The sequence below is a fragment of the Protopterus annectens genome, chromosome 8.part0 (genome assembly GCF_019279795.1).
Source record: "Protopterus annectens isolate FY-2018-M chromosome 8.part0, PAN1.0, whole genome shotgun sequence".
Taxonomy (NCBI): domain Eukaryota; kingdom Metazoa; phylum Chordata; order Ceratodontiformes; family Protopteridae; genus Protopterus; species Protopterus annectens.
This window is the reverse complement of record NC_056741.1, coordinates 1,963,487,270-1,963,502,458: the sequence shown is the minus strand read 5'-3', so window position 1 is coordinate 1,963,502,458 and position 15,189 is coordinate 1,963,487,270. Positions and strand designations below refer to the sequence as shown.

The 15,189-nt window shown below is 42.3% G+C and overlaps 1 protein-coding gene across 1 annotated transcript in view; it reads left to right on the top strand.

The window, feature by feature from the left end:
- The window catches only part of AP1G1 (adaptor related protein complex 1 subunit gamma 1), a 4,036,072-nt gene that overhangs the window by 3,129,270 nt on the left and 891,613 nt on the right, over nt 1-15,189 (top strand). The window contains exon 21 of the mRNA XM_044079548.1: nt 4,845-4,972. Within this exon, the coding sequence (XP_043935483.1) occupies nt 4,845-4,972 (128 nt within the window). The remainder of the gene's footprint in view (nt 1-4,844; nt 4,973-15,189) is intronic.

Below are 15,189 nucleotides of genomic sequence, written 5' to 3'. Positions count from 1 at the left end.
AAGGTAGCTGATGACATAGTCCCCCCCCCCCCCCCCCCACACACACACACACATACACCGGTTCCACTGAGATAACCATGCCTTTTGGGAGAGATTTGATGCTGTTGAGGTCATTGTGTTCTGGTCTTGGGGGCATATTCCCTGAAAAAAAATATTACTTTTTGGTTTTGCTGGATGTTTTTCAGCAGTTTCACTTCACACACATAGAACTCACTGAAATTGCCTTTGGTGAGTTGAGATCAATTCACTTACAGGGTGGTACAGGAGCAACATTGAGAATGCTTTGTTTTTAAAAAGAAAGAGGTTTGGTGGGTCTTACCTCCTGTGACCCAAGTGGATGAGGCCTTAACATGCAGGGTGTCACCACTTAGGAAGACTTTTACAACCCCCTTGCATGTGTATTCCTAACCCAGGCTAACTTCAGAAGAATCATCTTTGTTGCCTTTCACGGAAAGCTTTAATGTGTCACATTGCTTTGCCCCCCCCCCACACACACACACACACACACTGTATTTGCCAAGTAACCCAAACAGATGAGACCACTTTCCTAATTGCAACAGTCTTGACATAGACTTTGGACAGTCCATGGGGGGGACTGTTTCCAGAGTTTACACAGGCTTGGAGGACCATCATTTTTGCCTGTTAGAGCTTACAAGCTGTCAATCAGGAGGAGCACCACTGTGAGAGCAGGTTGCGTCATCAGAGCTCTTGAGAGTGGCCTGGGCTGTATTGTCAAAGGGAGCTATAGGGTCATCTACACCTGCCCTTATTTCCAGACGAAATGGCCAGTTTCTGCCCCATTCTGGACCTTGACAGCTTCAGCTTTCGCTTCTAATTTGCTTTACTTCTAGATGGTTACTTTTTGGGATATCAGGCATTTGCTGTTGCAGAGTTCAAGGTTGTTGGCACTGGATTCTGGATGTGTGCCGGTAGCTTTTTTTTTTCTCTTGAGCTTGTCATAAGAGACCTGAACATTTATGTGGAAAAGTCTGCCAGCCTTGTTTTCACTGTAATCCTGAAGTCCTTCTGTCTAATCCAGTTAATTTCTAAGGAAATATCAAGATTCAAAAACGTCATCCTATAGTTGCACTCTTGCTTTGTTAGACCCATCATTGAGTACCATGCCACATTTGGTGTACAGATCCAAGCATATTGCTCATCTTGAAAAGGGCCAAAGATTTCTAACAAAAAAGATTAAAGGCCTATCAGTTGCTCTGGAGTGACCTTTATCTCGTTTTTTTGCATCATAAAAGACCCACTCTTGTTTGCCATCCTATTTCTTTGCGAAACTAATGGTTATACAGACACCCTTACTAGGGACCTAAATCCGCTGTAACAAGTTAACAAGATTTGCTAGAGAGATATGGAGGTTCCTGACTCATTATATTACCAAACTGTAGAGTAAGTTACCACTGAAAGCCAAATAAAGTACTACTTTGGTTACCTTAAGGCTAGGATTGATGATTGGATGGATAGATGTAAATTTACATCACGGTTATTATGTTTGGCCCTGCTCAGTCTTCTGGTTGAAAGGGTGGCAAGTAGGCATCTTATTGTCTCCATGACCACTAACCTGGTGGTGGTCCTGTATTCTTACATGACTTTAGGAAAACTAGAACCCCCCCCCCCCCTTTTTTTCCCCTCACTGCAGGGATAGAGTAGCTCACAGCTGCCCAACAAATGCTTTCTAAGTTGACTGCCAAAAACATCTTTTGTTGTCACAGTTTGCCACCCTTGGAAAAGGATGTAGTTAGAATCCACTCCACAGTGACAGGCTTGTTCTTGTTCTCGCTTCAAGAATATCTGCATTGCAGACATTCGCATGGCAGCCACATTGTCTTTGGTACATGCCTTTATCAATTATTGCTGTGTTAACAGTGACATCAAGAGTGCCTGTCCTTTGTCTTTTAATAACCTGTTGGATTTAATACTTGTAATTTAATCTAGTTGTAGGACCTACAGTTGAAGGATACCCTGTATTAGTTACAACACATGTTCTTAAGTCAGTAGACATATATAAGGGCACACTTCTTGATTGCTCAAAAGTACCCTCTTCCTGTCCCTCTGTCATGGATAACCTCTTCATCCAGATTCAGCTACTGTAGTTTTCCTGTACATCAGGCAAGAGTGTACTTGTGTATTGCTTATTAACAATTCAGGTGTCAAACCTCCATTGTTGCTTGCAACTTTGGCTGGGTAGAGTGATCCATCTCGGACTCTGACCTGAGAGTCCAGAGTTGACTTCAAAGCTGTGGTGCCTGATTGTATTGACAAGGGAGGATAATGTACCCATCCTGGGGGTTGGGTATCAGGGCCAGTCAGACAGTGGCATGGTCTTTCAGTGTAGGTACAGTAGTGCAACTGCATTTCCTGGGGCTGGGCATTAGACTCACTGAGCCAACAGCTAGTTGCAAAGTTCAACAAGGGTGTGTTGAAGCATGCAGCCACATTGGGAAGGCATTATATGCATTCACTGTGGAGCAGATTGAAACCTCCCTTCCCACCTTCCAAGTACCCTTATTGGCTGGATGTTAGCAAGGGCATAAAACATCCTCTGAATGATGAATCCATTTTGACAGCTTTTACCTTGATCTTTGGTGTAATTCCTGGATAATGGAACAAGTGTGCCGTGTACAACTGGAGCGAGTATTACAATCAAGTATGAGGGGCAAGTACCACATTAAAAAATCATTATTTCTTGATTTGCAATAAGTGTGCTCTTTAGTGCTTGGCGGAAACCACTGGGTTTAATGGCTGAAACAGTACATATCATTCATGCTGTAAGAATGTTTTTATTTATCCCCATCTATTAACCTGGATAGTTTGACTTGAGCAACAGTAGCCCTTTTTCTGCAGAGTCTTGGTGGGAAAAAAATCCATAGGTATTTACAATTAAAATGTGTTGTACATAGATAATTACAAATTCAGTAGAGTGAAAAAATACCTTATAAAACATAGTAAATTATTGTTGAAAAATTATGTAAACTTAAGTAGTATTAACACTGGTGAGATGTAGTAGTACTTTAAGGAAACATGGCGATGAAAAGTGAGACGAGGGTTAAATGAAAAGGGAGAGCTAGAGTTAAGAGAAAGGGATAGGTAAGAGAAAGCAGGGCAGGAGATGGTAGTTGGAGATTGTTGAGTGAAGTATGTGGTATAATAATGTTTGTACTATGAATGTAGTATCTAAAGCAAATCTGGTATTTAGCTTTTAACAGGTGTGATTGGTTGTGGACCTAGTCAAAGGTCCCATCAAGGTGAGTCAGTCCTCATAAGTTTGCTGATTTGGGAAGAATACATCTGCATTTTATTTTTAGTGTCTTTTTATCCTCTTATCCTGTGACTCTCATATCCGCGGCGATGGTGCTGCGGTAGCGTTGTCGCCTCACAGTAAGTCGCTGTCCGGTTCGATTCTCAGCTAGAGTGTCTTCTGCGTGGAGACGTGTGTGAATGGGCGTACTTTCATTGAAGGTTGTGCGTCAGGGCTGGTAACTCGGCACGTAAAAAATCAACTACTAATCATCAGCAGACCGGAGTTCTGCTGCGGCAACCCCTAACCGGGAAAAGCCGAAAGACACAACAACAGCATCCTGTGACTCTCATGCCACATATTCCTTATTAGGTGGTTGATTTATTGTCTCTCTCTCTCTCTCTCTTTCTCTCCCCTTTTCCCTCCCCCAGTATTTGAAGACACCAGAAAGGAATCGGGGAGAGGAGGCAAGAGCTGGGGATAACTAACATCATGTTGCAGTTGGAGGGTGATTTTATATGCTGCTGATCACTCCTGCCTTTGTCAGCCTGTCCAGAGCATGGGCCATAGCAGTGCCAATAGTATGGGCCCAGTCCATGGTATGTGTGTGTGCATGAGCGCGCACACACATAATAAAACGGTTACATTTTCTTCTCTTGTAGGTTAGAATTAGTGATGAGTGAAAAAGTGTCTGCCATTAAGGTTTTGAAAGTTGTGAAGGAGGGATTTGTGACTAAATGTAAGGTTTAGGTGGCCATCACTAGTTTTCAATTGTGCATGGAGCAAATTTGAAGGTCAAATAGAAATCTGGTTGGTCAGTATATTCACCATTTTGAAAGTGTAGGTATAGCATTTGTTCTGCTTAGTAGAACAGAATATGATTTTGTACTTCATGCTACTTGCATTAACTCCTGGCTCCCACCAGTTGTCAGTATTGCAGTGGGGTAGATCCCTTCTTCCAGTAGAATGGGCAAACTTACTATGGCTACTTGTTCTGTACTGGCAATTTTAAATCTGTGGCTTTGTAATTAAAAAAACAGGTCCTCAAGATTGCAGTCAGGTCTTCGTCCAGAGTTTTTCATATAGTACCTCCTCCCACCCTAAAAAAGAGAAAGAAATGTATATTATGTTTGTTATAATATCTCAAAAGCAAAAATGCAGTAAAAGATCATAACTTGCGTGCATTTTATAAAGTGACCCGAGACGAAAATGTTATGGAAACCATTAATTCTGAGCAAGTACTTGTAATTATTTTTGCCATTGCAGCTATATATGTTTTAACCAAGTATATATAGTTCACTGCTGTCATATTTTACTGCTGAGGCTGGTGATAGTGGGAAGTGATAAGTAGAAAAGAGGGGACAATGAAAGCTGGTGAATTACATGTTAAGAATTTTTATCACTTTGTACACGATGAGAGCAGCTGATAGTTGTAGAGAAGTAAGAAAGGAAGAGTCTAGAAAACAATGTGTAGATTTTTGAGTTCACATCCCTTTTCTTAGTAACTGAGACACTTTTGTATAACAGCTTTCTGCAACTTATTTTTGTAATTGCGTGTTTTTTTTTTTTTGGTCAATGTTTGTTTTTCCCTCAGGTCACAGAGGATGAAGTGTTGGATATTTTGGAAAGCATTTTGATATCAAACATGTCAGTATCTGTAACAAGAGGATATGCTTTAACAGCAATTATGAAACTTTCTACAAGGTTTAACAGTACTTTAAAGTAAGTTTTTTTTTCTGTGTTTTATACTGTGTGTCACTAACCTTTGACAGTGTATTTTAGTGCAGTAGATGTCATTATAGATCAAGAACATTGCATAGTTGTCCACACCCATGTGCAGATTTTTATGTAATGCACATTTCAGTTATCACTTTTCTTCATTTAAACTGTACATTTTGACAGTTGTTGAAAATAGTCATTTTATACCAGCTTCATTGGTGTTAAAGTAATGTTATTCAGCTGTATGATATTAAGTAAATCCCCTTAGAAACGGGCATCATTCTTTACAACTTCGTGAACCTCATATTTTAATTGTATATTTTGACATATTTTGTTAATCTTTTCTGTTACTACACAAAAACAAATGCTTGCAACCTTCCAAGAGAAAAATGTAATTTTCTTAGCTGTCCGGTATCTTCATTATTCCCAGTTATTCAGTTGTATGCATATACTGAGTATACTGCTACACATTATCTTTAATATTCTTATTTTCTGTTCTTTTAGTGAAAGAAGTCATCACATTGAGGTGCTTTTATATATGAAAAGTACTATTCTAGACATCTACAAAGCCCTCTCTTTTACTTAAACATCTTTATTAAAACATGAATGAACACATAGGCAAGCATACATTAACATAAAAGAAAGCAAACCGCATTAAATTTTTTTCCATTTACAAACCTTCTCAAAGGCAGTCAACAAATGTGAAATCAGCTTGAATGACAACAGTAGACTGAATCCAAATGCTCGAAATGTGCAAGCACCACTTTAATACATTAAAACAATAAAAAATGGTTAGCGCTTTTGTTTCACAATGTGTAAAACTTTATCAGACAAAATTTATAAATGTCACTTCTTTTATGCTTTACCATCCATTCTCATTGGTTGCCACACATTAGTGTTGAATTTAAAATGAATCACAAATTAACTAGCCTAGTGCTGTAAGGGAACCACTACACAATGAACCTATACATTTATGTAACATTAAAAAAGACACACTAGATTGCTAAAATGATAAATGCACTACTGATGCATAATTAAATTTCTCTTTGAAAAGCTATGTAGGCAAGAATGTTTTTTACTTTGTCCAAACAAGTTGCTTACACTTTTATATTTACCTAATCCATGTATTTATGTTAAGTGTAACCTATGTATTTTTTATGTACATGTAGATCCCCATTATTATGTATTCACTTGGACTTTTTTCCTTTCCAGTGCTTTTAGCTTCAAAATGGGGGAGATTTATACCTGGCCAGCTGTCAGCCTGTAGACAAATCTGCCATTTAAGTTCACCGATTTCTAACATCAGTGCCCATGGTTTATTGTCATCAATAATGACATGATCTATAACCATAAAATGAAAAGCATGCCCTTCATTGTTGGTAATATGCTTTGCTAGGGCATTATGTCTTTTAATGGCATACTCATGCTCATATATTCTCTGCGAGAGCCTTCTCTCTGTCTTTCCAGTCTAGAAATATGAACAGGATAAGGCCAGATATACTACTGCTTTAGAAGTACAAATCTATCTGTTCCCAAGATGGTATGTAATATTCCTAACAGTAAAACTATTCAGCACTTGAATTTTATTACACAATGTACAGGCTCCACACTTGACCATTCCTTGTTTAGATTTTATTTCTCCTCTCTGTTTTGTCCTCAGTAGATTCTTGAAATTTGGCTCCTTCCTATATGCAATTCTTAGGTTTTCCCGTATTCTCTGTCTTATGTTTGAATCATCTAATAAAATGGGACAGTTCTTTTCAAATATATTCCTTAGCATGGCAGTGTCTCGGTTAAAGGTCAAAACCAAGGCTTTTGAAAATTCAGATGTTGCCCCTTCTTTTTCATTTTCAAATCGAATCAGGGTCCTATCCTCACTGAGTATTGTCTTGTATGGCTGTTATACGGACTGCTCGGGAGTATCATGGTGACTTTAAAATAGGTTGAAAGTGACCATTTAGTCTTTTTATAGTAACCTCTGAGATTAATTTGTCCACAAGATCGGGGGGGTAGGCCCTGCTAAGAAACATGGAACGCAAAATGTCAACCTCTTCAATAAAGTCATTATGCATAGTGATCATTTGGGCCACCCTGACAAGTTGCCCTTTCGAAACCGACCTCTTTTGATGGAATGGATGCGAACTGCTGAAGGTCAGGAAGGAATTAGAATATGTCACTTTCCTGTGGATCTTAGCAATATATCTGGTGTTAATAGTATCTTTAAGAAGGCAAATGTTAAGATAGTGAATGGAGTGGGTACTAAGATTGAAAGTAAACTGCAAGAAAGATGTGGTCTCATTGATATAATTCAAAAAGCTCCCCAACTCTATGGGGTGGCCCTTTCCATATTATGCAACTGTCCTGGAATCGCTGATAAAGCTTAATGCGGGTGTAAAAGGCAGATGAAAACACAAATTGTCTCTCCCTGTAAGCCATGATGACATTTGCAAAGGCTCCACCACATGGCGAGCCCATAGCTACACCCTTACACTGTAAGTAGAAGTTGTTGTCAAAAGAAAGGTAGTTGTTAATAAAAACTAGTTCTAGAAGTTCTGTGATAAGCCCACTAGTTTCTTGAGTCGCTTTATATTTTAACACCATCTCACTAACCCAATCCAGACCTACGTCCTGTGGGATGAACCGTGTAAAGTTCCTTGACATCTATAGTAACCAAAGTGTGATTGGCATCATAAGGAATTTTGTTAACCTGGGCTAAGAAGCTCCATGAATCTTTGCAAATCTGTGATTCTTTTGCTATGATTTTTTCCAATTTATAATACACATACTGGGCACATGCTGACGTTATGGAATTCCTGCCCATCCACAAGAGGTCTCATTGGAGGGCTATCCAGGCTCTTGTGGATTTTGGGAATACCAAAAAAAAAACAGTATTCTGGGCGTAATTATGTTTAGATAAATAAACAGGTGGATGTCTATTCTCATTTCAAGGAACATATTCTTATTTATGAGTGGCTCCTTTTCTTTCCCCCATTTAACTCATTCCATGAAACTTCTTTGTATGTATCAGTACTTAAAACCTCATGCATTTTGTTATGATACATTTCCAGACCCATAACTACCACCCCACCCCCCTTTTCAGGTTTCATCACTCTTATTCTCTCATTTTGCAGGAGTTCCAAAGTGGCTAGTTCACTTTAATTTAAATTACCATTTGAATGTCTTCTCCTACTGTTATGTAAATTCTTAATGTCTAATTCACATAACCTTTCATATGTGACGAGTTTGTGGTGTAGTGGGGGGGTTGTAAGTAGAACTAATGAAGTTAAGTTGTCCATCTCACCTTTGTTCTTGCTGTTTGGGTTCGGAGTTGATCCTCTGCTCCGACTCGGCCATCTTCTGTAGCTCGAGAGCTGTTTACTGGCTCAAGGCTACCCCCTTATCCCAGAATGCCCAGCGTCAGCTACCCAGATCTCATTTGCCGCTTCAGCTGCGAGGTTGCTTCCTTACTGGCTCAGGCTTAGAATAATCTTTTTTCTATTATATATTGTTGTTTATTCTTGAAAGTCTGTCAAGTATTTGTCTATTTTTTGTCTAGGTAATATTCCTTTATCCCTTATTGCGTTCTTGTGTATTTTAGCTTTGTTGGCCATCGCTCCATAACTCTCAGGCCTTCTGTTCCCTTGAACAAGTTTAAATTAGAGAGTCGTCGTGACAACCCCCCCCCCCCCCCCCGGATAGCCATTTAAATTAGAGGCTTTCTGTTAGAAAAATATGTAATAGTAATATGCATGCTTAGTGCATTCGAGATTTAAAAGGGTTAATACATTTATTCTGTTCACACTGCATGAATCTGCACAGCCATTAGAAACTTAACAAGAAGCATTCTATTTTCTGCTAATGTCAGCAAATAACAATAAGTAATTAATTTCTGCTAATGTCATGAAAATTAACAAAGGGATATTGATTTCTGCTTATGCCATGAGAAAACATGCAGCTGTTAGAAGCTATTGATAAAGAAAACAATAGATGCTTGAAAGTTTAAGCCGTAGTCAGCATTACTTGTACTAAAGCTAGAAATGTAGCTTGAATCTAGGTAAAATGTAACACATGTATTAGAACAGTACAATAGAAGAAGTGACATAAACCCAAGGCCAGGTTGTTTTTCTCAAAATGTTTTTGCAGAATGACAGATATTTTAACTTGGTCAGCAATAAGTCTAACAATATTTTCTGTAGAACATACAGAAAGCTGTGTCTAACTACGTCAGCAATAGAATGTAACATTTTCTATGCGACAGGAAGAGAAATGTATAAGTATAACCTACTAGTCATTAATCATTTAGACAAACCCTGTGCATACAAGCTTTGTCTCCTTGCTGCAAGTAATAAAGGGTGCCCTGCTTGAACCCAACGTGAATTGGTCTTTGAAGTTTTTTCCTTTGACACTTTCCTTCTGTTCTTTAACTGTAAAAAAAAAAAAAAAAAAAAAGTCTATTTGTTCTTGTCTTTTGTAGTATAGCTTTTCATTATTGTTGTTGTGGTTGTTGTTACTGTTATGTCTAAAGATACCAAGGTATCTGGCTTTAAAAAGTGTGACTCATGCTGTCAGAAAATGTCTCTGACACAGATGGGCACACTAGTTGTGTATATTGTTTGGGCGCTGTTCTCCTGCAGGACACCTGTTCTATATGTCACACTTTTAGTCCAAGGCTCCTGCAGGAGCGCAAAAACAAATGAATCCTTCGGGGATTATTGAAGCCTCAGGGATTCTCTGGCTAAAAGTACTCAGCCAGCGAAATCCCCTAAGTCTGTCAAGCCGCTGGCTCCACCTTCGGAGCCGACTCCTTTACTTGACCAACGGAGCCGACTCCTTTACTTGACCAACCAAGTATGTCGGTACCGACTGGCACTGACAAGACAACTCCGTTGGCTCCATCTGCTATTTCGGAGCCATCTCGAAGCCATAAGAGACTGAAGTCTCCATCCTTGGAGTCCATCCATTCGGCACCTCAGTCACCTTTTTTACAGAGTGAACATAGCCATCATTCTTCCCACTCCTCTCGATCCTCTACATTATCGGCTCATGATGTGGAGAGAGTAGTAAGTAGGTTGCTTAAGTCATGGGCACTGGCAGAAATTCTGTTCAGCCCACCTCAACAGGTATCTGCTCCATCCGCCTCTATTTCTATTCCTTCTCTGACTAGATTAAGCTTGGAGCCGGAGACCATGGATCCTCAAGTAGTAGAACCGTCAGTGCCGATCATCATCTTTCCTTCGGTTCTGACGTCGGCTCCGATTACCTTGATTGTACCTTCTATCGAGGGATTTGGGCGCCGAGGCTCTCTCCTCTGCTCCGTGGGTGGGGAGTGGATTCGGACCCTTGTCCGACCCCGTTCTTCCCCTTGGAGCTTTGGCGCAAGTAAGTTTGGCTCCAACATCGGCCTTGGAGCCATCAGCCTCTGCGGAGAAAGACTCCAGTTTCTTCGGAGCCAGAGCTTTCTCTGCCTGGAGGTGGGGACGCCTTCAAGGTCATGCGGAGTGTGCTGTTTCCCAGAGACAGCTCTACTGCCAGCTCCATCGCGCCCCCCCCCCCGTGGTGTCTGTGCCAACCTCTACTCCTCCTCCAGACCCCAAACATAGGGAACCTATGCCCGAGGACACCCCATTGGATGATCCCTCTTCTTACCAAGCCTCCCCTGATCACTCTGAGGAGTCTCCCCGGAAGAAGTGCAAGAGGAAGCACATAGACTCCCCTGAGTCTGTCACTTCAGATACAGACATGGATGAATCGGAAGGGTCCCCAAGGTCTCCCTCTGAAGATATTTCCTTTTCAGACATCCTTGAATTGTTTAGACAGAGGAGGGACGGGACTTCCCTAGCCCCTGCCAAGGATGAGTCTGTATACCTGGATGCATTTGGTTCCCAACCTTCCACCTCCTGGGTATCTCCTCCTTTCGATCCACTCATGTCTGTAGTGGCTCGAAACGCTTGGTCAACTCCAGATTCTGTGGAACCTACTCCGAGGAGACCAAACAAATTTATTACAGCCCCCCAGGACAAGCAATTCCTCTCCAAAGGTGTGGCCGTTGATGCCATGGTGGTAGCAGCAGCCACCAAGAAAGTTAGCAGAGACCTCTTCATCTGTTCATCCTCCGAACAGAGAGTCTCGGATGATGGACAGATATGGAAAGTGAATGTTTGCTTCAGCGACCTTTTCAATGAGGTCCCTGAATTATCTATGCCATTTTACACGTCTTCAAAGGGATCTCCTGAAAGAGCTTGGAGACACCCTGCAAGATCCTACAGCTGAGGGAGTACCAGCCAAAGTAGCTTCACAGCTTGCGACTCTTAATTCCATAGTTAACTCCTCCATGAGGCTGATTTCCTATGCAACCGATGGAGCGAGCAGAGCCGCAGGGACAGATGTGGCTCTCAGGAGACATGCTTGGATGCGGCTGTGTCAGTTTGCAGAACCCTTTCGAGCGTCCTTCACCAATACTCCCTTTGATGGCTCCTTTCTCTTTGGGCCTCAGGTGAAAGATACATTGACCAGGTGTGAGCAGGAAGGCAATACTCTGTCTGCCGTGGGAGTCCGTTTTTCCACTCCTTCCAGACTTTATCCCAAGGGTCAGAAGAGCAGAAAGATGTGGTTGCGAAAATCCCAGGGACCCTTGCCTGACACGCGTGGTGATTTTTCCCCAGGGGCAGAGGGGGAAACAATAATAACAGACGCTGCCCTCGTGGCAGAGGGGGACCGCAAAACCAGGGTGACAGAGAAACTTTCTCTGCCAAAACCCTTCCAGCATCCCTGAAGGGTTGTCCAACTGCTCACCTCTGGAGGCAGTCGGGGGAAGACTTTCGCTGTACCCAAAAGCCTGGCAAAATATAACAAGAGACAGATGGGTACTACCCATCATATCCGGAGGTTACAAAATTCCCTTCCATCAATCCCCCATAGAATCGTAAAAGCCCATCCCAGATGTCCCACCCAATCTAAGGGATCAAGCAGTCACAGAAGTTTCAAGACTGCTAGAAAAAAGAGCCATTCAAGAAGTCCCCAAAGACCAACTAGGATCCGGAACTTACTCAAGATTCTTTTTAGTACCAAAAAAGACAGGGGACTGGAGACCAATACTGGATCTCAGCAGATTGAACAAATCTGTACAAAAAGAAAAGTTCCAGATGGTGACACTGCAGTCCATTTTCCCTTTTTTGGGTCAGGACAATTGGATGTGCTCGATAGATCTTCAGAACGCGTACTACCATATCAAGATGGACAGACGCTCCAGGAGATTTCTTCGCTTTCGGGTAGGGGCCAGTCATTACCAGTTCAGAGCTCTGCCCTTTGGTCTCACCTCAGCCCACAGGGTGTTCACCAAGTGTATGTCAGTAGTCACAGATCACTGGAGGCATCAAGGATTCCAGGTGTTTCCCTATCTAGACGACTGGCTCCTGACTGCTACCACCAGACATCAACTCTTAGAGGCACGGGATTATACAATCACATCATGCACTTAACTAGGCATTACAGTAAAGTTTGAAAAATCTGCCTTGTTGCCCTGTCAGTTTATCACATACATAGGAGCAGAATTAAACACAAAAGAAATGTTTGCAAGATTACCACAGGAAAGAGTTTCCACTATTTGTCAACAAGTGTTAATTCTAATGCAGAGCAAAAGGGTTCAAGTCAGACATGTCCTCCAAGCTCTAGGCTCCATGACAGCTGCCATTCTTTTTGTCCCTATAGCACGTTTCCACATGAGAATCCTTCAGTGGCTTATTTTCACGCAGTGGTCTTTCCAGGAACTACCCATGTCTCACATGATCCTGATCACAGAAACATGCAAAAGGCACCTTTCTTGGTGGATGGTCTCCCCACTAGTAATTCAGGGCAGACCTTTCATACAACCCCCTCCGGTAGCCACAGTGACCATGGACGCCTCCCTGATAGGGTGGGGGGCATTATCTAGGCAGGACAGTCCAAGGCACTTGGCAACCTCATGAGTACCATCTGCATATCAATGCTCTAGAAATGAGAGTGGTTCTCCTAACGTTGCAAGTTCTTCAAGACGCTCTTCCTTCCGGGACCATTGCAATCCAAACAGACAACATGTCAGTGGTGTGGTACATCAACAAACAGGGCGGGACCAGGTCTTACCACATGTGTTGAGAAGCACTCAGACTGTGGCAATGGACGATTTCCTCCCAACGTTTTCTGATAGCAACGCACATCCCTGGGAAATCCAGTGTTATCGCGGACAGGCTCAGCAGAACTATCCTCATGCCTCACGAGTGGTCTCTGAATCGGGAAGTTGCGGATCTTATCTTCTGCAAATGGGGACAGCCTTGCTGCGACCTATTTGCCACTCATCTCAACAACAAATGCAGCAGCTACTTCTCCCTACCTCCTCTTCCAGGTCATATATCCAGAGATGCTCTAGTCCACGATTGGCCTCAGGGACTCCTTTATGCTTTTTCCCTAATTCCAAGACTCATACAGAAAGCAAAATCGTTGGGTTGCAAAATTATCCTCATTGCCCCATATTGGCCTAGACAAATATGGATGTTCTTGGTGTTTCACTGTTGCAGTCATTACATTTGGGCAATCCTGCTGGCAGGTTGCCCTCAGTCGGCCTGAATTCCAAAGTCTTGGGTCCTGCGTCGGCTGCGGTCACCTCTTCCCTGATGCAAGGTCATCAGGGTTATAAAAGAAGCAGCCAACGCCATTTTCTTCAGTCTTTCTTGCCGCTCGGTGCTCGAAGCAGAAGCAGTTCGCAAGTGCCCGTCGGCCGACTCCTGAGATGTTTGTGTTCGAGTTTCAGACCCAAAGTCTTCAATAAAGCTAAGTACCCCATTGGGGAAACCTTTTTTCTTGCTCCAGACCGAAGTCAGAAAAAGTTAATAGTTGTGTTTCTTGTGGAAAGCAAATACCTCATAAGGACTTTCATTCTTACTGTATTCCTTGCATAGGCCCTAATCACAACGTTTCTGGTTGTCTGTTTTGTGCTAGATTTAACCAACACACTATTAAGCGTTGGTATGATTTTGCTTTAAACTATTTTGGACGCCGGTTTAATGATCCAGAGATGTCGTCGGATAGCCATCCGACTACCGGTTTTCACAAAAAACGCAAAGAAAAGGAAAGGGATAACCGAGGTCCAAAACAGATGACAAAGCTTCTCCTAAGCCAGTTGCCGGTTCGCCGGTTCTCAGTGAGGAGCTAACGCAGACCCTGACGCCCGCTACTTTAGAGTCGCATGCTGCAACTGACTCCCACGTGGAGTCGGCTATGCCGCTGGAAACTCAAGGTATTGGAGCCTCGGACACCATTCCCTAAGATGGGTCCGGAGCCGCTGAGCAGGCACCGGCTTCTGATCGTGTATTCAGACCTAAACATCTTTACATTAAACTGACTTCAGCTTCAAAGGCAAAGACTAAAGCACCTTCTAAAGCAAAGAAACTCAGGAGCCACGTGGACAGGCCTGTATGCTCAAAAAACAGATGCTCAAAATGGCCAAAGACTTGATTACCTTGATCAGGGGTTCCCATCCCCCTCCTGATAAGAGGCCTAGGCAAGAGACTGACTATGAATCTTCAGATCAGGTTTCTATTTCTTCTGATTCATCTTCTGATCAGGAATATTCTTTTCCCCCCATGAGGATTCTGATGCTGAAGAATCTATACCTTCAGCTTCTCCTCCAGAGGACTATTCGTTTGGGGAAACCTTGTATACCATGAGGGAGTATTTCCACTGGGAGAGCCAAGATTTTTCAGAATCTAAAAAGAGGCTCAGGGATTTCCTTTTGCTACCTCAGCACAGGCCTCTAGCCATTCCACCTGTGTTAGACATTGTAGATGATGTGTTTTCGGAGTCTAGTCTGACCCCTGACTCCTTACCTCCAGCTCCTGTTAAGCCTGACAGATATTACAGGGTTCCTGACTCTCATAAATTCCTTTTTAAAAACCCTGCTGCAGACCCAGAAACTACTTCACAGGGTCCCAAAGGAGTTAATGCTTCTGCTGCAAAAACTCTACCCCCTCTGACAGGGATTCTAGGGCACTGGATAGACGGGGAAAAAAGTTTACACATCTGCTACCTTGGCTATAAGGGCCTTAAACTGTCAGTTTCATATGCTCAAATATAAGCAACATATCATGGCATTGCTTAAACAGAAAATGTTGTTAAACTCTGAATGTGCAGAAAACAAGGAAATGCAGGATTTATTGCATGCAGCTGAACAAGTTGGAAAGCATACTTTG